This window comes from Podarcis gaigeae (assembly GCF_964106915.1).
Source record: "Podarcis gaigeae genome assembly, chromosome: 5".
Lineage (NCBI taxonomy): Eukaryota > Metazoa > Chordata > Lepidosauria > Squamata > Lacertidae > Podarcis > Podarcis gaigeae.
Window position 1 is genome coordinate 74,321,948 of NC_139681.1, and position 27,055 is coordinate 74,349,002.

The 27,055-nt window shown below is 42.4% G+C and overlaps 1 protein-coding gene across 1 annotated transcript in view; it reads right to left on the bottom strand.

The window, feature by feature from the left end:
- Positions 1–27,055, bottom strand: part of SLC9A9 (solute carrier family 9 member A9) — a 273,537-nt gene that overhangs the window by 237,594 nt on the left and 8,888 nt on the right. The window contains exons 2-4 of the mRNA XM_083739541.1: positions 21,872–22,074; positions 14,707–14,784; positions 13,381–13,457 (exon numbers count right to left, since the gene is read on the bottom strand). Coding sequence (XP_083595667.1) covers positions 13,381–13,457; positions 14,707–14,784; positions 21,872–22,074 — 358 coding nt within the window. The remainder of the gene's footprint in view (positions 1–13,380; positions 13,458–14,706; positions 14,785–21,871; positions 22,075–27,055) is intronic.

Sequence of the window (27,055 nt, forward strand, 5' to 3'; positions counted from 1 at the left end):
ATGGAAACAGGGTGCCATGGGTAAGAATGGGGTGGGAAACCAAGTGCAAAGAATAAATTGCAACTGAAGGACAAAACAAGAGGCAGGATCAAGAAGCAGGGTGTGTGCCAGGACTGAAGAGCAAGTAAAAACTGAAAGAGAAATAGGAAACAGGAGGCAGCAGCTCACCTGAAGAGGCAGGGGACAGGATTCAGAAGAAAGCAAGACCTAACTGAATCACTTCTAGTTCTTCCTGCTCTGGAGGTTCAAATACCGTATTTTTTGCTCCATGACGTGCACCAGACCATAGGGCGCACCCAGTTTTTAGGGGGGGGGGAATCAAGAAAAATAATCTTATTTCCCCCCCAGCCCCAAAGAGCAGCGTACAGGATGCGCGCAACCTCTCCCTGCCAGAGGGGTTGTTTGTGGCTATGGCACAAGCCAAGGCAGCCAGCGGGATGGATCTCACTGGCTGTTTTGGCTTCCTCTTTAGCCCCTCGCAACCTCTCCCTCCCAAGAGAAGCTGCGCGGGGCTAAAGAAGCCATAGCCACGTGCAGCCTCTCCCTGCCAGAGGGGCTGCGCGCGGCTATCCTTGAAGCCTGGAGAGCGAGAGGGGTCAGTGCGCACCGATGCCTCTCGCTCTCCAGGCTTCAGCGAAAGCAACACGAAGCCTTTGGAGCACGGAGGGAGTGCTCCCTCTGCGCTTCGGAGGCTTAGCATTGCTATCGCTGAAGCCAAGGAGCCTGCATTCGCTCCATAGGACGCACACACATTTCCCCTCAATTTTTGGAGGGGAAAAAGTATGTCCTATGGAGAGAAAAATACAGTAATCAGACTCAGTAGGTGGCACTGTAGCCTATCCCAAAGCTACTCAGCTATCCATGCAGATAGAATAATAGAATTGTAGAACTGCAGAGTTGGAAGAGACCATTAGTGTCATCTCTTTTGCCCAATGTGGGGGGCAAACCCATGGCCCCGAGATTAAGAGGCTCATGCTCTGCCAACTGGGCTATCCCAGCCTGCTGCAACTTACACTGCAGTGAGTCACCATACAGGCCAGCTCCACATGGGCCTAAACGTTCCCCAAAGCATAGGTCTGAATGTCCAATAACTCAGAATTGCTCAGCATTTATAAGAAAACAAGATGAGCTTTGCTGGATCAGTCTAAGGCCTATCTAGCCCAGCATAGTGTTCTCATAGTGACCAACCAGATGCCTATGGGAAGTCTGCAAACAGATTGCCTCTGAAGTAGAACATTAGCCATTGTGGCCAGTAAGCCACTGATATAGCCTTATCTTCCTTGAATTTGCTTAATTTTCATTTAAAGCCCCATTTTGTGGGAGAGAATTCGGTATGTTAATTATGCACAGTGTGAAGAAGTTGTCTGTCCTGAATCTTTCAACATTCAGCTTCATTAGATGCCCTGAGTTAGTATTATAAGAGACAGAGAGAAAAAATCTCTCTATTCACTTTCTCCACACCACATTGAATTTAATATGCCTCTATCATGTCCGTCCTTGCTTGCATTTCTTCTAAACCAAAAAGTCCCAAATGTTGTAACCTTTACACAGAGAGAAGCTGCTTGCTGTATACTTGTTGACACTCTGCCAGAGATCTCAAAGGTTAGTGAAACAGCACTTAGCCTTGCAGAAGCCATGATGGCTCTGCTTCAGTAAGACTCATTCTTCTATAGGCTTGGAAATTTGGGGGATTTTCCTCTTTTGAAGTCAAATGTGACTCTCTCTCTCTCTCTCTCTCTCTCTCTCTCTCTGTGTGTGTGTGTGTGTGTGTATTTGTTAACAGTATGCTCACTGATGCTGCTGTGAGAGAAGAGGAACAGTGCAGGAAAATACTAAAGTTGGAGGCATTCTCTTCCTGATTTCACAACTTGGAGATAAACCCAAGAATTGTGAAGCTCCAAGACTGCAATGGAGAACACGTGTCCCTCCAGATATTGCTGGACTCCATTTCTTATCAGCCTGGGAAGCATGGTCAATGGTCAGGGATTATGGGAGTTTTAGTCTGCAGCACCTGGAAGGTGACAGAATTCTCTGCTCCAAGACATCATCATCATTATTCCCCCATTGTTCTTCAAGTGCTGCTAATATAATAAAACAAATACAGGTCAATAAAATTATGAAGCAGGCAATAAGAACTGGTTGTTTTATTTTGTTGTGTTTTTAGCATTCTTGTTGTATTTGTAAGCTACTTAGATGGAAGAGGTAGGATATATAGGATATACAGTGGTACCTTGGGTTAAGAACTTAATTTGTTCTGGAGGTCCATTCTTAACCTGAAACTGTTTTTAACCTGAGGTACCACTTTAGCTAATGGGGCCTCCTACTGCCGCCGTGCTGCCAGAGCAGCTGTTCTCATCCTGAAGCATAGTTCTTATCCCGAGGTATTATTTCTAGGTTAGTGGAGTCTGTAACCTGAAGCATCTGTAACCTGAAACGTCTGTAACCCGAGGTACCACTGTAGATGTATATGAATGCATTTTAAATAAATAGCTCAAATACAGCAGCAGAATTGCACCCTGAAAACTTGCTGAAATAAAAAGTTCTCAAAAAAAGCATAAAACAGGTATGTGGAACCTGTGGCCCTCCAGATACGGTTGGACTACAACTCCCATCATCTCTGATTATTGTCCATCGTGGTTCCCCACTCCTAGTCTAAAAGATATTAGTGAAGGAGCCAGTGAGTCTCAACCCGGAGGGTTTTCCGCAGCATTAAAAAATAAAATAAAATAATAAAATAAAATAAAATAAAATACCTAATGCTTTTCAATGAAGGCACAGCAGACTGAAACTTCAAGCAGATCTCACAGGAGAGGATTCTAACCTGATAATCTGGCAATAAATCCCACTCTGACAACAAACATGCACTCAACAGGGAATCACAGCCAGCTCATATGCCAGCTCACGTTGCAACTGGGATTTTCAATCTGTATTTTAACCTATTTTGTATTGATTTTAGGTATTGATTTTACTATGCACTGCTTAGTTAAGCCAGTTTAAGGTGGTGGCAAATAAATATATTGGCAGCTGTCCAGATGGTGCTGAACTATAATTACCATCATCCCTCCCTGGCCACTAGGCACATGCTGGTGGGGCCAGATGGGAGTTATAATCCAGAGGTAAGCCTGTTTCCCCACCAAATACACTCTAACGCATGCATTTGCATGATGCCTGGGCTTTCAAAACCAGTTTACCACATTTTTCATTTTTCAATCTAGGCTACAAAAATACCTTCAGTGCATAGGAAGGTATGTGGGGGCCTCGGCACCCCAATAAAATATTTGAGAGGGCCAGGAGGGGTCCCAAAGATGATGGGCATTGCCATTCAAATGGTGTGCGTGCACTGCATCATGTGATCAATTGTGCAGGGTGGGCTTACCTGGCCTCCCCAATATTTTATCCAAGTTGGCATCCCTGCTTAGGGGTGCACACTGCAAAAAATGTAACACATGAAGAGACAGATGGCTGACTGTAAGCATGGCTCTAAAATCGCCATTTGAAATGCTTGCATAACTCCACCACTGTCAGCACAGTCCATTCTAAGCCCTTGTCTCCTGGTACAAGTCCCTGGGCTGGTTTATTCGCCAAAAAAGACAGAAGTCAAACCAGATGGTGCCTAATGATTTTGTTGGACAGGATTCCAAGGTATCTCTTTCCCCTTTTCCATGCTTCTAAGGACCTCTCTAGTCCTACTCTCTAAACCTATTCTTTATATAAATGATAGGTTTCTATTTAAGAATCTTAGCCTGCTCTTTTGCACATGGCTTTGGAAGAAGACCAACTGTGTTTTCCGCTGCTCACGTCAACTTTACTCCCAACAGAGCCAGCTAGATGTAAGTTGAAACACTTTCAAAAATCTACCCAGCAAAATTACATTAGCAGATGCACATGTCTGCACTGAAATAATTATTTTGGCTCTGCGTGGGTGGTGAAAGCCTGGAAAGGATTATTGTAAACCGTTACTTTAAATGACCACTCTTTTTCCTAGTAAAAAGGATTTACATTATAGTTTTCCTTTGCAGAAGGGCTCAAAAGAAACTGCTAGATGGGGATAGCACCAAGTTTCAGATCCAAATCTCATCTTTAAAGATAAAAGTTCATCAACATCTATGCTTTTATACAACGCCACCCCCTCACTGCTTTGATAATTGCTTTCTAGCTCTTCAGATTCCATGTCTTGGTTTCTGTTTAGCGTTGACAAGTGCCATGACAGGTTTTTGTTCTAGTGTGAAAAGCCCTTAACAACCTAGGCCCAGGTTATCTGAAGGACCTGTTTACACTTTAAATCCCAAGTCAATAAATGAAATCATCTGCAGGAGCACTATTAGCAATCCCTCTGTGCCACAGAAGCATGACTCATGCCAATGAGAAGTCACACCTTCAGTGCTGTGGGCCCAGTGCTGTAGAAGTCCCTCCCAAAAGAAGTCAGAAAGGCACAGGTGCCACTCTGGTTAAAACAGTTTCATTTCAGGTGAGCTTTGTATCATGAATGCTCCTCTGACATTTTAAATCTTAGCATTTCAACTGACATTTTAAATTTAAACGAGAGCCGTTGTGGTGTAGAGGTTAGGATGTCAGGCCAGGACCTGGAAGACTAGGGTTCGAATCCTGCACTCAGCCAGGAAGCTCAATGGGTGACGCTGAGCCAGTCGCTCTCAGCCTAACCTACCTTACAGGTTTGTTGTAGGGATTATTAAATGAGGAGGGGGAGAACCACGCAAGGCACCATGAGCTCCGTTGAGAGAAAAGATGGATATAAATGCAATGAATAAATAAGTAAATAAATAAATAAATGTAATGAACAAATAAAAAAAATGAAATACATATGTACATGAAATGAAATGGATAAAATCTTCCTGGTGTTTTTGTTTAAACTTCTGAGGTTTTAACTTCTTCAGGATTGCGCAGTTGTGCAAGGAATATAATTCCTGCTGTGTTTGAAGAAGCAGTGAATATGAGGCATCCGTGGTTTACTTTAACACCAATTCTATACCTACTTACTTGAGAGTAAGCACCCTGGAAGTTGGTAGGACTTGCTTTTGAGTAGAAATGTATAGGGCTGTGTTGTACGTCAACATGTTCTCGTGGCATTCCAAGCAGGGGCGGAGGAAGGGGGTGCGGTGGGGGCATGCCACCCTGGGTGTCACCACTGAGGGGGTGTCAAAATAGTGGGTGGCACTCACTGTGGGGCCTGCAGCACGCTCGAGCCACACGTCTCTCCTGGAAGTGATGCAGTGACCTGGGCACCAGCAGGCTCCGCGCTGCCCCAAACAGTTCGCTCGTCGCCTCCCCCTCAGCTATAGGGTGGCTGAGTGGGAGGAGGCAGGCAGATTCCTTGGAGGCCCCGTGGAGCGTCCTGTCCCAGCTTGCCCCACCCCTGGGTGCAAGGCACACGCGTTGCCCCGGGCGCCCAATCGGTTTGCTCCACTGCTGATTCCAAGGTCTCTTTCTTTCTTTCTTTCTTTCTTTCTTTCTTTCTTTCTTTCTTTCTTTCTTTCTTTCTTTTTGTAAATGTACGATAGTTAGCATATGAAACGTATGTATCCAGAAAGGAGTAAGGATTCCCATACCAACACAATATTGAGTCAAGGCTGCTCTGGCTCTGCACTGAACCCCATAGGAAATGCAGAGGTGTGGTGAAGAAACTGCTTGAGCTTAAGATCTAACTTTGTGGATTATTATCATGCATAGTGTCACAAGTGAGCAGGGCACCAGGCAGGTCCCTACCCAGAGGAGTTTATAATCTAAAATATGACAGAGGAAGGCGACGGAAGGGTAAACAGGGAAGCAACCTGTGAAAGCTTCAGCTGCACATGCTTAGACTCAGAAGGAGGTAGACTTATAGGAGGACCTGGCAATAAGGGCTGTTGTGACCAAGGCTTCATGCAATGGGTAAAGTTTTAAGGCAGATATACCCTGCTATATTGCGATGGCACAATCCGAAAGCCTTGTCCCAAAGCAATATAAACCTGCAGCGCACCAAATTACAGTTCAGGTTTTTTTGCAGATTGCCATTTGCTCTGTTTCAGCTGGAAAAAAGTGGCTTTTCATTGGGAATGCTCCAGAGAAAGGAAGATAGAGAGGGAGCTTTTGAACACAGAACTTTAAAATGCAAAACCATGCCTGGAAAGCACAAAAGAAAGGTATGTGTTGATATGCCCTTACAGTGGTACCTCGGGTTAAGTAGTTAATTCGTTCCAGAGGTCTGTACTTAACCTGAAACTGTTCTTAACCTGAAGCAGCACTTTAGCTAATGGGACCTCCTGCTGCCGCCACACCGCCGGAGCCCGATTTCTATTCTCATCCTGAAGCAAAGTTCTTAACCTGAGGTATTATTTCTGGGTTAGCGGAATCTGTAACCTGAAGCATATGTAACCTGAAGTGTATGTAACCCGAGGTACCATTGTATTTAGTCAGCATTCAGCATGCAAGTTGAGTTTTTGCTGGATCAGGCTTATTATTATTATTATTATTATTATTATTATTATTACTATTATTACTATTATTACCATCATTATTATTGGTGAAGATCACAGTGCAGAAGAAGTTCCAAACATACAAAAGAAGCATACAAAGAATCTCAGTGAGCAGTTCAAGCCCCCCCACAATCCTTTCATACACAGCAACGGAGGGTTGTTTCCCAAGCTGTACCACATGCAAAATGCTTGTGGATACAGGCCTTGAGAAATGCTTGCTGCTGAAGCCCAATATCCTTGGATTTTGCAATTTTATGAGCTTGGGCCAAAATGAGATTGGAAGACAACTAACCAACCCCACAAGTCCATGTACGCTACATGCGTGCAGCTGTCTAGCAGTTATAAAACAACTGATCTACTTTGGAAAGTCAAATGCTGACTGTCTAGCTGTGCATACTAAGCAGTGCAAGCACGAAAGCGTGCTGAAATCATTGAGCATGGGCTGAATCTTAAATGAAGAATGAAAGCAGGAAAATTGCTGGAATGAGGTGTAAACTTGTTTCTCCCTGCTCTCCCCCCCCAACTCCCCAAAAAGCATAAATATAAAAAGTATGCTGAAGAATGAACAAACCTTCTGGGAATCCACACTGGAAAATTCCTTCAGAGAAAATCTCATTAAGCTGGCAGCAAACTTTGAGAGCTAGGTTAGAAGCAATGTTCCTTTATTGACTCTGACATAGCCATAACTATGTCAGTGCCTTGTCTCTTTGATAGCAGAACATCACAGCATATTTGCGCTGCTATGGAGGCCCAAGTACCCATATCTGTGTTTGCCTCTCTCTCTTTTGTTAATGTAAAGAAGCCCAATTGGAATGACAACTGAAATTTGCAACAGAACGTTACAGGTTACAATACGCCTGCACAGCTGAGCTCTCTTCTAGCACACACCAAGCTAAATCTTATAGCACTGCCCCTACACCTAACAGCTACTGTATATACTCAAGTATATTTTTTCAGCACATTTTTTATGCTGAAAAAGCCCCCCCCCCCCTCGGCTTATACTCAAGTGAGGTGGCAGTGGCGGGATGAGCGGCCTGAAAGGAACTCTTTGTCGCCGCTGGTCCTGCCGCTGCCGCTCACCTCTCGCATGGGCAAGCACAGGAGCCACGGTTGGAAGAGGTGCTGCGCTGCGCTGCGCCTCTCCCAATCGCGGCTCCTATGCCTGCTCTTGTGAGCAGCAGAGGCGGCAGCAAAGGGACAAGCGGCCCGAAAGGAGCTTCTTCCTTCTCCTCTGCCTTCGCAGCAGCAGCAGTGGAGGCTCAAGCAGCCCCAAAACAGCCTTTTCAGGCTGCTTGTTCTTCCTCCGCCACTGCTGCCACCACCAGGTTTGTGGTGTGGTAAACCGGCTTAGACTCGAGTCAATGTTTTCCCAGTTTTTTTGTGCTAAAATTAGGTGCCTCGGCTTATATTCGGGTCGGCTTATACTCGAGTATATAGGGTAATTCTTTTGTAAAGTGCCAGGTATATAACCTGCACTACAGAAACCAGAAACCAAGTATGATGAGGGATGGTATGTTTAGACAGGAGAACATGCTTGTGGTCTTCAAATATCTGAGGAGCAGTCGTGCAGAAGACGGAGTCATGGGCTGCATTCTGACATGGGGTTTCTTGCATTCATTTTCCTGGTTATAATGCATTATGTGCATTACCCGTTCCATTATGGAACTGTGGCTTTTGTATAGAAATACTGTCATGTCATGAGCAGACCTCAACAGACATATTGCCACTCTTTATGTGCATGCACACTTCATGATTCATGCATGAAAACAGTTGGACTGAATGTATGCCTGAATACCACCCTCTTTTCTCTGCTGGATAACCCTTCCTTGGCTGGTTCTCTCACTTGCAGTTCCCATTATTGTTGGGCCTCATGCTGCTATTAAGCTTTTTCCTAAATGGAACAGCAGCACCTGGGGTGTGGAGGGAAGCCTGGTTGCTAGAGAGTAAAGGCTACTAGACATATAAAGAGTCATCTTAGTTTTGTTTCTAAGAAGTAATCCCCCTCCATCCTTTCCTTACCGAGATATAAACCCAGTAATATTATTGGTTTCTGGAGTTATATCTTCTCATTTATTTATTTATTTTAAAATATTGTGTGATCCTTAAAATCAGTTGCTCAAATTTCTATAGTGAACATTCATCCAAAGTCAAGAAGTGTTCAGAATAAGGCAAAATTCCTCAGTATTCAGCACATGCTTGCAAAATTGAATGACACCTAATTTTTAGTCAATTTGATGTTACAGTAGAACACTTTGCAAAGCACTCTGCTTCAGCTTTGTGGCGTTTTTACCAAGTAAACTGCTAGACTAGAGAATGTGAATATATGAATTCAAACCATATTTCAGTTGGAGTGCACAACCGTGTTCCTGCATTTGCTGCATGGGGAAATTAAGCAAAACCAAAAATTTAAAAAACCTAAATCCACATCGATATTCATAATGTCTTTCTATGCCTTGTTAGTCTTGGGCAGAAATTTGGAGAAGGGAGAACTGAGTTGAGTTGGGTGGTATGGATGGATAGACAAAGATCCTATTGTGGTGTTTGCCCTCCTAGGTGTGTGACATCATACTGGGTTCATAAGGAAAGGGTTAACTAATTGTAAAATGACTAACCTATAGGAACCCAAGGGGAAGAGTTAGAGTTAGAGTTGTTAAGAAGTCAGTCTGGAGTTAGAAGAGAGAGAGAGGATAAATTTGTGGGTTGGGCTAGTCTGATGTGAGAGAGTGAGAGAATCTTTTAAGAGGAGTCAAACAGTTGAGATAATCAGTCAGAAGGTATTAGGAAGGTATAGGCCGGTAAAGAAACTAAGGTTAAGAAACTGACAAGAAAATTATCTGAGAAACTTGTTAATGCTTATAAAATAAACTTGTTTATTTGGTTTAATTTTAACAACTGTCTGGACTCAGTGTGTACCTGAAAGTAACGGGTTGGTGGCAGCGGGGAAGCGAGCACAGTGGTGGCACAGGGATCAATAGAATGTCAAACATCCAGGAACCCTGTGTGATCGCCACACTATTCTCAGAATTTGCTATGATAGCTGGTAATTATTTCTGCCTCTCATAACACTTGTTGGAACTTAAACTGATTTTGAATAAAGCAGTGGCCACAAGCTTTTGGGGTCCGGTGGTACATTTGGAATTTTGAGAAAATGTTGAGGGCACCAGTCACAAAATGGCTGCCACCTCCAAAAGAGCAGAAAAAGCAGAAAGACAGGAACATAGAATGGTTCAAAAGTGGAAAGATTTAGTTATTGTTTTTGTTTAAAAAAGCTTTAAAAACTTTTCTCTTTCCCATACACTGTTAATTGTTGGTTGCTATGTTGTCAGCTCCCTCCTGTGTATTAGAAGAGAGATGGGATGGGGGAGGAAAGAGTAGCAAAAACAGCAGTAGTGCTACTCAAGACTTTGATACTAATGCTACCTCAACCTCGGGGGCAACAGGCAAAGCCTAGACTTTAAACCTAAATTTCAGGTATACAGCTGAGTCGCTCCTGAAAACAGCAACAATTTGGAGACACTTCCTACCCTGTTAGGACTGGAATGATAATACAAACAGAAAAACTTTTAAGCTAGGTTTTTCCCCCAAATTGCCTTTGTGAAAGACATTCCAATGAGCTTCAAACTTTAAAATGCAACATGATTGGACACTGCTTTAACAATGGCAATGTGACATTTGAAAGCAATCCACTACACATCTATTCAGAAGTAAGCCTCATTGGGTTCAACAGGACTTTGAACCAAAGTCAAAAAGCCAAACTAGGCATTGCTTTAATTATGCAGTAAGAAATAGGTTTTTGTTTCTTTAATGGGAACTCTCAGCTTGCATTGGGACTGGGGTGAATGACTGTCCATTTTAGTTTCTAATTTTTCAAATCTTAAATTCAGCTCCCCACATCAGATTGTTATTATTTCTAATTCCCATAAAAAAACACCAGCATTTAAATGCATCCCCCCCTAATATACACCTTTTTGCAAAGCTACTTTCCCTAATACAATAAAGCTTTGTGTATTAGCTTCAATAATATATGTATATTTATGCAGACTTTACCCAGCTCTGTGCATTTTTCTACATGTTACTTGGCTGAAGAACTGCATTGCAAAATTCAGAGAAGTGCAAATTCCAAATGCTGTGTTTCAGTTCATATATGTTACTTTTCCATCCCTAACTGGGACCACAGCAGTCTGGGAGGTGAGGTTTAAGCTTTCCCTACCTAGCTGTGATCCCTATGAAGATAACCTCTCACTTCATAATATACCTTGGTGGGGGGTAAGCTCCCAGTGATACCCATAGGAACTTTCCCCTCTAAGCCTAATTGTGGTGATGATAATGCCCATTTGAAATCACCCATGCCTCTAATTAAAGGAAGGAAAACCCCTGGCTTCCCGACAATGCATTTAGTGCAATAATAATGTGCAGTTTGACCCTTATATCCCAGTCAATGTTGACAGAATTACAACCTTAGATGTGAAAGTTCAGCCATACCATACAATGATGTGAAAAGGGTACATATATTTTGAGTCTGCAAATACATCTTTGCTTAAGGAATGATATAATAGGGAGAGATGACTGAAGCTTAAAATTTAATTGGTTGTGTAATTTCAAAGTGCTCTTTGGAAGTTTAGAACTCTGATTCCTTGTAAATTTGGGAACTCTTATAAAATCTAAAGTGCTGCCATAAATCCTGCGCCATAGGGAGAGGCTTCAGTGCCCCATTAAAGAGTTTTATGGTTCAAGAGCTCTCATAACCTACTGTGGCCTTCCTCAAAGTGCAATATGAAAAAAAGGACAATGACCACAAACAGTTCCAAGGAGATAGTACTGAGTTCATAACTCTAATATGAGGTTTTACAGGATGTTGCTCCAGTCTCATCATATTTGAAATGCTGTCAAATCATTTGGGGCAGGGTTCCAAAATGTACTGGAGGACAAATTCTGAAGCTTGTTTTTGAACCTTGATTCATTGTCCAGTACCAGAGTTGAGGAGGGACATCACCTTGCCAACAAAGGTCCGTATAGTAAAAGCTATGGTTTTCCCAGTAGTGATGTATGGAGTGAGAGCTGGACCATAAAGAAGGCTGATCGTTGAAGAATTGATGCTTTTGAATTATGGTCTGGAGGAGACTCTTGAGAGTCCCATGGACTGCAAGAAGATCAAACCTATCCATTCTTAAGGAAATCAGCCCTGAGTGCACACTGGAAGGACAGATCATGAAGCTGAGGCTCCAATATGTTGGCCACCTCATGAGAAGAGAAGACTCCCTGGAAAAGACCCTGATGTTGGGAAAGATGGAGGGCACAAGGAGAAGGGGACGACAGAGGACCGAGATGGCTGGATGTTGTTCTCGAAGCTTCCAGCATGAGTTTGACTAAATTGCGGGAGGCAGTGGAGGGCAGAAGTACCTGGCGTGCTATGGTCCATGGGGTCACGAAGAGTCGGACACGACTAAACGACTAAACAACAACAACACCAGAGTTGAGGAAGGCCTTCTTGGAGGTTCAAGTGGTAAATTATCAAGCTGATGATAAACTATGATTAGTGATGTTGTTGAAACCTTCACCTCTTCAGAAATACAAACCTTGGGATTCACAACTGACACTAGCTACCAATTAGCTACCAGGCTAAGTTCAAGGTTTTGGTTTGGGTGTATAAAGCCTCACATAGCTTCGTACCAAGATGCCCAAAAGATCACCTCAGCCCTTGTATATCCAACTATCACTCCACTCTCTCCTCTCTCTGGTTTACAGCAGATACCAACTTGTTAGGAGGTCCATTCCATGCTATGTGTGAATCAGGCCTTAATGTTCCAGCACTTAACCTTTGGATATGGAATTTTGGACTAGAAAGTAAAATCTAGGCTTTTCTTATGTTCTCAGAATGTATATATTTGAGGTAGCCACAGTTTATGCAGAGTTCTACCCACCCATGAAGCAGTGTGCTTTTGAGTGAAATGTGCATGCTTAAAAGGGAAACTAAAGAACTGATCAAAGGGTACACTGAACTTTGAAATGAAAACTATATTCATGTATTTTTCCACTACAATTTCCGCCCTCCCTTCCCAACAGGTGGTTGGGGTTTGCGACACCGAGCGGGGTTGCCTAGTCCGTTGCCTCCCACCTGGGTTAGGCTGGCTATCGTCCAGCCCCTGGCCTGGGAGGAAATGGAAGGCCAGCAGGGGGCAGGGCCAGGGCAAAGAGGCCAACCCCTTCAGCCAAACCTCACTTTGTTTTCTTCTCTTCCATGTTCAGGACGTGTTCCAGTGAGCAGCCAGGTTGAGGTAAGTCTCTTGTGTTTGCGGGGTTACAGGCTGCTTGTCAGCCTTTTTATTGTTTTTCAGCGTCGTCGTTGCTAGGGGGGTGTAAGACCCCTCCACTGCCACCGCTCGCTATGGGCAGCGGGCACCCCAGTTGTAGACCCCCTGGCGGCCTTTTGTTTCATCGTTGTTGCTGGAGAGGGGGTGCAAGGTCCTTCCGTGGCCAGTGCTCATTGTGGGGCACCTCACCGGGCCTGAGAGGGCAGTGGGTGCCCCAGTTGTAGGCCGCATGGCAGCCTTTTAAGTATGGCGCCGGCCCTGGGGGGGGCACAAGGCCCCTCTGCTGCCGCCGCTCCCTGCAGGACACTTTGCGGGCCCAAGAGGGCAGTGTGCGCCCTGGCGGTAGGCCACATGGCAGCCTTCTTTGTCTAGCAGTGGAACACTGAACTTTGAAATGAAAACTATAGATATTCATGTAGTTTTCCACTACAAGTAGTTTTGCACTTAGGACCAAGAATTGATACCGCAGTACAGAATTCCTCAGTATTCAGCACATGTTTGCATAGGAATTTGACATCAGCAACACACGTGTCTTGTCAGAAAGCAAACATCAGTTCCAAGACTTATTTTTTAAAGGTGAAATATAGCTCACTTACCCTATAACAATGCAAGAGATGGCAGTCCCCACAAAGGCATATGCTAGGATGGATCCTAAGTTGCGGAAAAAATGTCTCTGTGTGTGAAAAAAAGGATTAAAAAGTAAGATTCCTGATGTTTAACTAAGAAATATATACTGCTTGTCCAACAGATCCAGAAATCTAACACCTAAAATTCTGTTCTCAAGCTTCCTTTTATATTTTAGCTCTAAATCATTTGTACATGTTAACAGCATGAATTCTTTCATTTGTAAATCCTCAGGCAAGTATGATCAGAATCCTTTTCTTCTACAATTACGCTAAGTCTTGGCCAGTGAACTAGTTCCACAACATTTTAAAAGTGTGTTGGCATTTGAGTTGCATTACAATTTATCATGTTCCAGTAAATATCTTAAATTTCACTCCTTTTTTGTACAGTACAGCTGTAACTTGGAAGTCAAATGGAATCCATTCCAGAAGTATGTTCAACTTCCAAAACGTTTGAGTTCCAAGGCACAACTTTTGATTGGCTACAGGAGTATCCTGCAGCCAATCGGAAGCTGCGGAAGCCACGCCAGACATTCAGTTTCCATAAATCATTTGAAGACCGGAACAATCACTCCTGGTTTTCGATCGTTTGGGAGCCGAAACATTCAAGTTTTCAAGTGTTCGGCTTCCGAGGTTCCACTGCAATGTGTTATTTGCAATTTAAGCCTGTCTGTAAACTAGTAAAAGAGCCTTGATCATGTCCTAAAACCTACCATCTAGGCATGCTGGAATACCAAGCCTAAGTGGTCTTATTGGGAAAGACAATGCCCTGAAAAGTTGCCATGTTGTGGTTTTAAAAATATCTAGTCAGTTGGCTTAGCCAGAATTGGGTCAGAAGGCAGAGTCAGGGCCTAATGAATATTTGATGGTTCAAGGGTGGAGCTCAGCTACTTTCCTATGTCACAGGTCTGGAAATGGAGCTTTAAGGGGCTAAAAGAAGGTTCACACAAAAAGTTGACATCCCAAACTCAAGATACCTACTTTATTTTACACAAGGAATAATAATAATAATAATAATAATAATAATAATAATAATAATAATATTCTGAACAGGCAGTCAAAATGCAGGGATTATACATTATTAAATTTAATTGGATCAAATTATAGGAATCAAAACATAGGAATCAAAATGAAGGCTTGAAATTGGGGACATTTTCCTCATTCCTTTCTTTGATTTCTCTGTGGTGTAGTGTCAATCTGAAGCACTTCCTAATTTTCACAAATCTTATGGGTTGGTCATTTAGATCAACAACAGCATCAGACGTCCTACTGAAGTTCAAATAAATAAATACCACTTACTTTCTTTAAACTGTAGCCTGCGTGGAATATAATGGGAGGTAATAAAACATTGAAGAAGATTGAAGGATCAAAGGTCATCTGCCAGAAAGGACAAAAGGACAAAACATCTCTTACGGATTATGTCTTTTAAGAAAAACAAAGAATATCACACCACTTTAAAAACCAACTCATTTGTTGTTGCATAAAGTTGTGTGGAGAGGATACAGAAGGGCACTATTGGCTGATTATAAAAGACATCCCATTGGGAGATAAGCAGGTGAATGAACCTTTGTTTTATGCTGTCAAATTACACTCATCAAAAATCGGGACAAACATTCAAATAATAAATATTGGCCTCCAACTAAAACATACTCAAGAGATGATCCACTGATGCCAGGGGACTTGAGTTAGTCATAAATAACATATTGATTTCAATGATGAGCTGAATATAACTCAAGGGTTATAATGAAGAAATAACAGGGTAAAACCCAGAAGGATAAAATAGCAGCAGTGGAAATGCTATGACCAATCATGCTTTGAATCAACTACCAGATGAATGTAAAGTGGTAGCGGTAATAATAATAAACAATAATAATATGAATTTTTTATTTATTCCCTGCCCATCTGGCTGGGTTTCCCCAGCCACTCTGGGTGGCTTCCAACAAAATATTAAAATACAATAGTCTATTAAACATTAAAAGCTTCCCTAAACAGGGCTGCCTTCAGATGTCTTCTAAAAGTCTGGTAGTTGTTTTTCTCTTTGACATCTGGTGGGAGGGCGTTCCACAGGGCGGGTGCCACTACTGAGAAGGCCCTCTGCCTGGTTCCCTGCAACTTGGCTTCTCACAGCGAGGGAACCGCCAGAAGGCCTTTGGCACTGGACCTCAGTAGCGATAGGGAGAGCAAACCTGCCTTCTTCTCAAACCTGATCTAGAGATCTATCCTGATACAAACATCTCTCTTCAGATTCTATTCGGTGGCAAATCCTGCTGCCCCACTCATGTGCAGTGGACTTTAGCGTTACAGCATCAGTTTGCATGCAACCTTTAAATGTAATTGTGCGAGAGGTTCAGTTTGGCATGCAATGGCCAACAGCTTGCTGCCAAGTGTTACCTGTGTGAGCACCTCAGAATGCTGTTGGTCAATAGTGGGCTTGCTGTGGGCGTCTCAGAATAGCAGCAGAAAAAAAGGAACAAACTAACAACAACATAATTCTGCATAGATTTGAAACCCTCTCCAGTTCATTCTGGCTAGAGATTTGCAAATTTGAAAGATTATTCAACAGCACAAAGAAGTCTTCCTTGAGCATGAGTGGTGGGCTATTATTTTCAAGCCATTTTATTTGAAGAATGAACCGGGTAAATTATCTTAAAAATGAATATTTATTTCTTTTAATTAAAAAAGTAAAAAGAGAGAGAATGCATTACAAGTAGAACCCCCCAAAAAACCTCATCCATCTTGATATGTTCTTTTACATATGCTTTTGTAGAAAATATGCTACACTGTGAGAGATATACTATAATATGCTATTTTATTTTAAAAATTTAACATTTTAAAGCCGTATAAAGAATGCATGTGCATGTGTGCATGCGTGCGTGTAACAATTAATTTCCTTAGAGGGATGTATATTTATAATTTTACTAATCAGCTAGGGAATTTCTATGAGCAGATCAGGTTCAATATAGCCACCTGAAAATAAGGAGTAAGGCTGGATATGAACCTGAAATTGTGTAATTCAGTGGTTTATTATTGATTCTGTTCTGTTTCTTAAACCTGAATTCAGGTTTTGTCTTGTTTGTTATTATGCTTATGTAAGCCTCTGCGGGAGTCCTTTTGGCTGATGAGTTGTGTACAAATGCTTTAAATGAATAAATAAAATATTCCCAACAGGACCAAGAGCACAGGAAGTAGCACCATGGCAATGGAACAAATATCCTGGTGACAGTCTCACTGCCCCTAAGGAACTTCAGCTTATTAGTCTTCTGCCGGGTAACAATGAAGCAATAACTCTTGCAGTTTGTTATCATGCCTTGACATCTAGAAAGCCTTCTCAGACACTGTCCTCCACCCCACAACGTCATCTCTATAATCATGTAGCTGTGCATTCCCTCTTCCAGTGTCATAACAGCAGGGCTGAGGATGTGTTTTAACTTATGTAAGCCATTACATGTGGGTTTTTTAAACAGAAAAGCAGAATGGAAATAGTTCTCTTCCTCCACATGTGCTCCACACCCTCCCCCAAATCTGTTTCAGAGAGCTGGAGAACTCCTGTAACACATTTTTTGGTGGTGTATGGGGGAAAGTTCATGTTGGATACAGCGCTTGGTTGACAGTGTTCCACAGAGAGTAGGTGGATGGGAGATGGTATGTTGAGATCCTGGCACCAAGATAATAGGAACGCAACCAGGTGAATTATTGTGGTGGGGAAACCCAGTTATCATAATTAGACAGCCACTTGACAGCAGATAACCAAGCTACTGCATGGTTATCAGTATTACCCAGACAGTTCTCGTTATCTAATCTTTGTTTCACATATACACAATTTCCTATACAGTGGTACTTCGGGTTACATATGCTTCAGGTTACAGACTCCACTAACCCAGAAATAGTGCTTCAGGTTAAGAATTTTGCTTCAGCATGAGAACAGAAATCGTGCTTCTAGTGGTGCGGCGGCAGCGGGAGGCCTCATTAGCTAAAGTGGTGCTTCAGGTTAAGAACAGTTTCAGGTTAAAAATGGACCTCCGGAACGAATTAAATACTTAACCCGAGGTATCACTGTAAATGGAAAGAAACTAGGCAATGTTACTCTGGGGCTTTAGAAAAGTTCACCCCTCTGTTCCTGCAGTGGTTCCCATAGACTTTATTAGGCCATATTACCCATCACTGGAGGAGACTCTTGAGAGTCCCACGGACTGCAAGAAGATCAAACCTATCAATTCTTAAGGAAATCAGCCCTGAGTGCTCACTGGAAGGACAGATCGTGAAGCTGAGGCTCCAATACTTTGGCCACCTCATGAGAAGAGAAGACTCCCTGGAAAAGACCCTGATGTTGGGAAAGATGGAGGGCATAAGGAGAAGGGGATGACAGAGGACGAGATGGTTGGATAGTGTCTTCGAAGCTACAAACATGAGTCTGACCAAACTGCGGGAGGCAGTAGAAGACAGAAGTGTCTGGCGTGCTCTGGTCCATGGGGTCACGAAGAGTCGGACACGACAAAACGACGAAACAACAACACCCATCACCGTCACCCACAAAGCGTCATCATGCCTCCATTTGGGTGTCACAAAAATCTAGAGTTTTGGGGCTAAGTTACTGTGTGTTTGGCTCTAATTGATGCACACTGTGAGACAAATTGTAAATGCAATGTCAGAATGAGCAGAGACAGAACACTGCAATATTTTGCCAGCAGTGTTCATTCTTATGCATAGCTTTAGTAGGCACTATAAAGTAGAAACCTGCTTAAAATGGTAACCTGCTGGATAGCAAATGCTATTTTTGTAAGACATTGAATTTCCCTGTATCTTCAGCACAATATACTGGATTAATATCTTTAAAAGTGAGAGCATGTCATTAGCAAAATGGTCTGCAGCTCCTTTGTGCCGATAAAGTGCCTTTCCTTTATGGGGTTACGATCCTGGATGAATTATTTAGCTCTGTAACAATACAGCCTGACTGCAAAATGACTTCCTCTCTCCCTCCCTCTCTCTTTGTCCAACTGATAGCCCAACTTGATAAACAGGAAATGAGAGCTCAGCATTTTATTTTATTTTTACCATTCTGCTTACTCTGAATTATTAAACTAATGTGAACTGGCTAGCCAATAACAGCAAGTGCTAAATTTCGCTGCGCTGACAACTTTATGGGGAGAAAGTTGGAACAAGAACTTTTATCCCTTAGTCTTCTGTACTGACAGTCACATTAACTAATAGGTTTTCTGCACCTTTCTCCTCTACATCTTAGGGAGGTGGATTAATTGTATAGTTGTTATTCAAAATGATTCAGTCACATTGCATATTCAGATCCATAAACACTGCATAGTGAAGACTAATTTCAGAAAAGACAAATGTGGGAAATTTTGAACTGCACAAACCAACCACAGCAATTATATGATAGTCTGATTTTTGCAATTTGTATCTCCTGCCACTAACTTGTTAAGGATGATAAAGGGAAGTTAGAACATTAAAAAAAGCCTGTTGGATCAAACCAAAGCCATCTCTCTTTCCAGTATCCAGATTCAACAGTGGCTAAATTGACATGTCTGAGAAGCCACAAAGCAGGACATGAAGGAAATACCAGTCTTTGGCTTACATTTTCCAGCAACTGATATGCCTCTGATACTGGAGGTAATTTAAAGACGTTGATTAGTAGCTATTGATAACCTTGTCCTTCATGGATCATAAACAGCTTTTAAACCTAAGTTGGGGGCCATCAACAAATATTATGGAAGCAAATTTCATAGTATAACACTTCTTCTTCGGTGATCACTCGTAGCCAAGTAAGATTGTCTTCCATGAACACAGTCTTAACAGTGAGTCCCTGAGTGACTGTGGAGACCAATTCTGGATCCACATGTCCTTCCACTGTGGGAACATGTTTCCGGGTGGGAGTTGATCATGGTGAGGGTGTGCTAAATGAGCCTTCCTCTTAGCACGTTTCTCCCTTTTGTCCTGAGTTTGAGCGTCTTCAAAATCCATGGCACCTTTGGTAAAGGCTGTTCTCCAATTGGAGCACTTGCAGATCAGTCTTTCCCAATTATTGGTGTTTATACACCAAAGGATGTTCACAAATTTATCTGGACAACCAATTTTCAGAAGGACAGTCCACAGAGCATTATGATTTACAATGTCGAAGGACTTAGTCAGGTCAATAAACACCATATACAGGGGATGGTTTTGCTATCTGCATTTTTCATGAAGCTGCCAAATGGTGAAAATCGTGTCCACTGTCCCCCTAGAAGGTCAAAAACCATTTTGGGATTGAGGAAGGGTAGCCTCGAATATTGTTAGGAGACAGTTTGCTAAGATCCTTGCAAAAATTTGGCCGGCCGCAGCTCATAAAGAGATGCCTCAATAGTTTCTGCAATCCATTCTATCACCTTTTTAAAAGACACTGATAATTTGGGCATCCCTAAAGTCTGCTGGGATCTCCTCTCTCTCTCAGATTTTTTCAATGAGCTTGTGAAGTTGTCATGTAAGTTCAATTCCGCCCACTTTGAAGACTGTGGCATGTATACCATCAGGTCCACTGGCTTTGTTGTTTTTAGTTTGGTTAATAGCTGTACACAACTCTGCCAGAATTGAAGATACTGCAAGCTCATCTCTAATCTGTTTTTTGCAGAATTCATGAGAGGACCTCAGTGGCTACAGGGAAGTTGTGGTTAAGCAGATGCTGGTAGTGTTCTTTCCAGCACAGTGCAATAGCTTCTTTATCTTTCAGAAGTGTGGTACCTTACCTTACTGCCTTGGGGGACCCTGCTGGGAGTACGAGGCTCCCAATGGCTTTGCTCACAAGGGTCATAGGAATGTGCAAACCCACCCACCATGACAAGGTGATGATCCAGCAAGTAAGACAGTATAACTATGCACTGTGTAAGAAGAAGAAGAAGAAGAAGAAGAGTTTGGATTTGATATCCCGCCTTTCACTCCCTTTAAGGAGTCTCAAAGCGGCTAACATTCTCCTTTCCCTTCCTCCCCCACAACAAACACTCTGTAAGGTGAGTGGGGCTGAGAGACTTCAAAGAAGTGTGACTGGCCCAAGGTCACCCAGCAGCTGCATGTGGAGGAGCAGAGACGCGAACCCGGTTCCCCAGATTACGAGACTACCGCTCTGGCTTTGTCAGTCCTGAATTTTCCACCACTCACTTTCATTGGAAGACCCCCAAGTTCTAATAATACAGAGAGGGAGAAAATTTATTAAGGCATAATAGTAAGTGGACTAGAATCAAGCGATCTCATAGTTGACAATTTTCCCAACCATGTGCTTTTGACATACTCTAGTCCATGAAAATGTACAACATAATATATATGATAGTCTTTAAGGTGCCACATAACCCAGTGTAGTCAAAGGAAATAATTGTCATACACAGTGTTTAGTACTGTAGAGGGTTAGAATGTTTCACATATGTTGATCTGTTCTGATGTAACACTGCCCCTCAATGAGGCCAAACTTAGATTCACAAAATGTTTAGGGGTATGCGTCCCCCTGCGTCCCCCCCAGAAAAAAGCACTGAATGTAACACAAAACCACATTGCAGTAGCTTGTTCCCCTCTCTTCTGGTCCATCCACAAAGAGAACAGGAATATCTACTTATTTCAAAATCTACCTATAGTTTTGTTATTTCATCCAAACTGTGAGTAGATCTAACTGTAATTTATCCTTGGCTTGGGAATTTGTGGACTTCCAGATGTTGGTGAACTACAGTTCCCATCATCCCTGAAGGTTCATCGACCTGACTGGGGCTGATGGGAAGTCCATCATCTGGAGAGCCACAAGTTGGCCACTCATAGTTTATCCAAGCAACCCAGGTTGGCCTTTTTTGCAGGGAGGTTGCATTCTGGATTTCTCTTTAAGGAAACTTTCAGTGGCAACTGTAGTGTAAATGTCTTGCTTGACTGGGAACAAGTTGCAGGCATTTGATCTATCTTACATGTGAACTACAATAGATTCAGGAATAGATCAAAAGTATGATGATGTTCCTGCATGGAAAATTTATCCATGTACAAAAGCAACCTGTGAGTCATAGATGTATGCAAACACATGGTTTATTTTTTTATGTGCATGGAATAGAAAGCTGTGATGTGTACACTACATACATACACAGCAAAAAGACATACATTCTGTCATTCATGCAATGCCCATCTTCATTGAAATTCCATCTTTTATAATTTTTGCAATGGAATATATTTCTGTGTAGAATTTTGTCATGTCTGAAAGCCTCCAAATTGTGAAAGCAACAAGGCTGAGATAGATCCTTTTGAGAAGAAAGAACCTCATTATTTTTGAGTAGAAAGATTGTTTTATTTGTTATTCACCTATTTTCTGATTGCACTTGAACGTGAAATTAAGATTAGAAACAAGTTCTTTACGCCACATTTAAGTCACTGTGGATTCTTTCCTCATCAATTCAAGGATCAATCAGAAATGATAATGTAACCTCATTTACTAAATAGAAGACAATCACATTACCTTCTGTAGCATCATGTTGCCTTGGTGTGCATTGACATTATGCCGGCTGATTTCTCTTTTGTACTGATATTCATACACTTGATTTGTTACATTGACAAGCAGAGTGGGCAAGCCTGCCTTGAGCTTCTCGCAATCATAGACGGTTCCACTTTCAAAATCAGATGGTGCTGTAGCATACCGTAAAATTAATCCCATGGTGAGACCTAACGATAAAGAGAAGAAGAAAGATGGAGAACCTTCAGCTTAAGTACCTATATCTGAGTTACTTGTTAAGTGGGGAAAAGTAAACAAGCATTTTTATTGTGGGCAAATGCTCTGATTAGAAACATCATATTTAATTTAGATAAGGAACAGACAACTTGAAGCCCTAGGGTGTGCCCTCTACCGAAATCCAAAAACCCCTTACAAGTGATCAGATTGGACTTCTGGCAAGAGTGATCTCTCCCTTCCCCTTCATCCCAATGTGTGTGTGTGGAGAGAGAAGGGGAGGGAGGGAGGGAAGGAGGGAGAGGAAGAGAGGAGTGGCCCTGCCCACTTTTGGTTCTGATGCCTCCCACTATTGACAGGTGAGGAGGATTGTGTCCACTACAGGTGAACTTTTCCAGCAACAGAAGAAGCAATAGAGGGCACACTTTCCTGTTCACGTTCTTCAGATAGGGATGGGTGTGTGTATGATTCGAGTCAGTTCACATTTTAAGGCAATTTGAAATGTAATTTGCATGTTTCCAAACAACACCAAACACCAAACACTTCTCCAAATTTCTCCAGCCAAGCACAAAAAGGCATATGCTAGGGGAAGTGTGCAAAGGGATGCATAATAGGGAAATGCATTCTATTAGAGAAAAGTGATTTGCAAAAGTATGCAGAGAAATTTTCTGGTGAATAGTCATGGGGACTTTAAACAAAACTGACGTGGAAATGTGGAGAACCGAGTTTAAGATAGGAAAAATGAGAAACTCAGAGAAACCAGATTTGATATACCGGTACTTGTACTCACCCATTGCTATCTGCAACACTACCTCTTATATAGTGTGGCATTGTAAGGTTTGAGACAAGCAAGGCCAGACCAGAGCCAATAGCTCTAAGAGAAAGGTAGCTTTTATTAGGACAGACTCTTGGTTCATCTAGACCAGGATAGCTTGGTCTGATCAGCAGCAGCTTACCAGAATCTGTAACAGGGCACTTTCTTTCCTCCTCTCCCTCTGAATCTCTGCTTTCCAAGAGATCTTTGGAGGGATATAATACACCTATTAAAGACTGAACAGAAGCACTCCTCATTGGGGCTTTGGAATTACTGCTGCATCTGAATGAAGGCTGCAATTTTCCCAGGTTGTACTTTATTTCTGCATTTACAAGCCCGTCAGTTGTCAAGTGAAAAAGAACCATGCATACATAAATGCTTCTAAAGTGCTCATAGTACTGTGTGGATATGCAGTCTTACATAAAAATGAAACCAAACATTTACAGGAAATCATATGCAAGCCTTACTGCTATCACACTGCTGCCTTTTCTTTGGGGGTTAAGGCAGTTCCCTCATCACACCTGCAACACTTTTTGGCTACTCTTTCCTCTGTTCTCTGTTGCCACATCTCCAAAATCCCATGTCAGGAAGAGATTGTAGCATAACCAGAATTTCTGGCAAGAATTGCGAATCAATGTAGTTGGGACCTGAAACTCTAATAATGATGATTTAATAAAAGAATGGAATGGGAAAAGATTGGCAAAGACACAGAGAACATAGGCTTTCTTGGCCATTTCATGATGTAGTGAGTATCCTCTATGTGAGGTGTGATGGATTTGGGGTTCTGTACTGTGACACTAGACACCACCCCTCTCTGCTCTACTAGCAGATTTCAGTAGGGCCCAACATGATGGATGGATCAGTTTGTTTCCAATCCATGTGCCTTTCATGTGTTCATTCATATCTATTTCATCCTGCTTTTGTAGTGCTCTATGGAATTTTGAAAAAGAAATCCATATGAAAATTTATATTGTATCTGATTCCTTATCTTATCACAAAATATTGCTTAAATTTGTATTTTATCTCTGTGCACGTATTTCCAAGTGTAGTATACCTTAACACAGGGGTTGGCAAGGTTTACCTCGCCTGGGCTGGTTCACTCCTATGGAGATTGCGTCTGCACAGACACGATTTCCAGTGCCGCGAAAGCAAGTCCTTGCTCCACCCTGTGCTGGTTTAGAGTAGTGTGTGGGGACTCGCCAAGAAAGTGGCTGGGTTCGGGGACAGCTCAGGGGCTGTTTAAATGACCCCCGTGGACTGCTTGTGGCCCATGAGTTGCAGGTTGCTGACCCCTGCCTTAACGTTTTGATTTTGCCTTCTTCAGTTATAGCTGAAAGCTATGGTTGGCTAGAGGGGACGCGGGTGGCGCTGTGGGTTAAACCACAGAGCCTAGGACTTGCTGATCAGAAGGTCATAGGTTCGAATCCCCGTGATGGGGTGAGCTCCCGTTGCTTGGTCCCTGCTCCTGCCAACCTAGCAGTTCAAAAGCACGTCAAAGTACAAGTAGATAAATAGGTACTGTTCCGGCGGGAAGGTAAATGGCATTTCCGTGCGCTGCTCTGGTTCGCCAAAAGCGGCTTAGTCATGCTGGCCACATGACCCGGAAGCTGTACGCCGGCTCCCTCGGCCAATAAAGCGAGATGAGTGCCACAATCCCAGAGTCGGCCACAACTGGACCTAATGGTCAGGGGTCCCTTTACCTTTACCTATGGTTGGCTAGAACTTGCTTCTGCTTTCTGGAGGCTTACCTTGCCATCAGATCCAGTTATAATCCTGTTTGGACTTCCTGCTTCATGATATACCTCATAAATGGTATGTAAAGACAGTTAATTCAGTGAAAGACAAAGCTGTTTTTTGTGTAAAAAGAATTGAACACGACACGGCTTTTTGGGGGCTCCCTACTGACTTTTGAACTCTTTGCAGAAACATTATTGGGAGCTTTTCACGTCTCTCTTCCTTCCTCCACCACAGAAAACACAGGAAACTTGCATCTGGACAGTTCACATCGCAAGAGTCATTATTCGGTCTGTTAAAAACGTTTCAGATGAATCAGCAACAAAGTGTTTGTTAACACTCCCACCCTCCTCTCAGGTTTTGCAATAGGCCAAGTCTACTGAAAATCTCTGCAATGTGAACTCATGAAAAACTATGAGAATCAGTTTTCAATTGTTAAAGAAGCTGTGTTCTTAGCATCATGAAAGTAAAATAAAAAGCTGGGAAACAGGAGCCCTTAAAATGCGATGTTGAAGTAAATTAGCCTTTAAAAACCTACTTACATAAATGTCTGATAAAGGCTTGGTTGCCTCAATCTTTGCAGAAGATTGGGGAAATCACTATAACAGAGTCAGTTTAACTGGCAGCTTAAAAGTAGCATAATTACTTTTGTGTTCCAGCAGGGAATCATATCATAAATGGCCTCTGCTGTGGAGCAGATAATATTCACTAACAGTAGGCTTCACATTTTAGTGAGCTTTGCAAATTATATAAAAGAAGGTGGCCTACACATCCCTTAAGGGAATCTATTAGAACCTGTACATGTTTTCTCACTTGTGTTATATTTACTGCCATCTACCATGTCTGGAACAGCAGTTTTTGGGTGGCACTTATATGCATCCCTGTTAATTTAGAAATGAATACCATAATTTTAATAGAAATACAATCCATCTCACCATTGTGAAGACTGTGTCCTGGTGAGCTGTGGACAACAGGTTCCACCAACATGGCGCTTTCCCGAAGTTGTGGAAGACAACTACCATCCAAACAAGACCATGGAGGATGAGAGTTGTAAGGCACCATGTTGGCTACTACTGCAAGATACTGCCACATTATGCAATCACATCCCTAGTAGCTCCTTCCTGGGAGCACACAGTGTTCTGTAGTTGTAGTGAGAGTGGGACACACCTATTCCAATTGGCTCTTAAATGCCTTTGATCATTTACTAGCACTGAAAGTGGTCTGCAGCAGAGATTATATATGAGAGATGAGGAAGCCCAGCAGATGTTCTTAATCAATATTGTCAGGTCACTAATGGAGCTCCTGACCTTTTGCAGCACTCAAAGGAACAAACAGAGATACAATTAATGTCTGAGGATTCAAAAATTAACAAAAGCCTCCAATGAGAGTCTATTAGAGCCCATTGCAGCAGCACTGTTCCCCACTCTGCATATTATAGGAACAATTAAAGCAAGTTCAAAGAACATCACAGCTTGACACCTCCTCCCCCACCCACTCCCAAAATTGTTTGAAGTTAGCAATGCCATCAGCTTTGGTTGCAAATGTCCAAGTCCCCATATAGCAAAACAAGGAGATCCCCCAAAATGGAGTAGGACTGGCAAACCGCATTTTGGAAACAAGTGTTGTAATACACATTCCCATCTAAAGAGGGCACCACTGATCAGGGTGGCTAAACTTCAGGTTCTTAAGCCGCAATATTTAAGCATGCTTACATGGAAGGGCTTTTCAAGTCAAAGACACCGTGGGCCAATCTACATCTTAAGAAAATTCATGTTGCACAATCCTCCTGAGTATGTATACTAACTGCAGGCTGCAAGTGGAAGATCACATGTTTGAATGCTCTCTACCAAAAGAAAAGAAGAACCGAGAAGCCCTTCCTGTGTGTGGAAATCTGATCTCTTTAGGAAGTGCAATCTATGATGTAAGCACCACCAAGGACAAGATTCTGTATCCCTCTAGTTTCTCCTGAATGAAAAACTGGGGCAAAGCAGAACTTCCCCCATGGATCTAAGAAGACCTTATGAGAGGAGTGATCCCTTCAATAGGCAAGGCACAGGCCATATCCTGGCCAACATTTCCTGCAGTGCCCTCCTGTAGAGAGATCACACGTTCAAACAATAGTCAGCAAAATTAAAAGAATGTTCGTTGCTTGGTTAATGTATAATCTATTTGCAAGAGATGCTGAAGCACCCCAAATATCTTGTTTGTAAACTGATTTTTTTTTTTTTGCATTTTCTATTAAGCCACGGTTCTACAACTAAATGCAGAAATATCCTCAAGCAATTCTTGCCCACTGAAGGCACAAAGTGCCGGATGTGCCTTCATCTTTTTTGTATTGTCGTAGAATGAGAGCTGAAAGAAAAAATCCTAGGCCAGCAATAAGCAGTACTGGCAAAGCTGTACTGTGAAGATGAACCATTCTCTTGTGA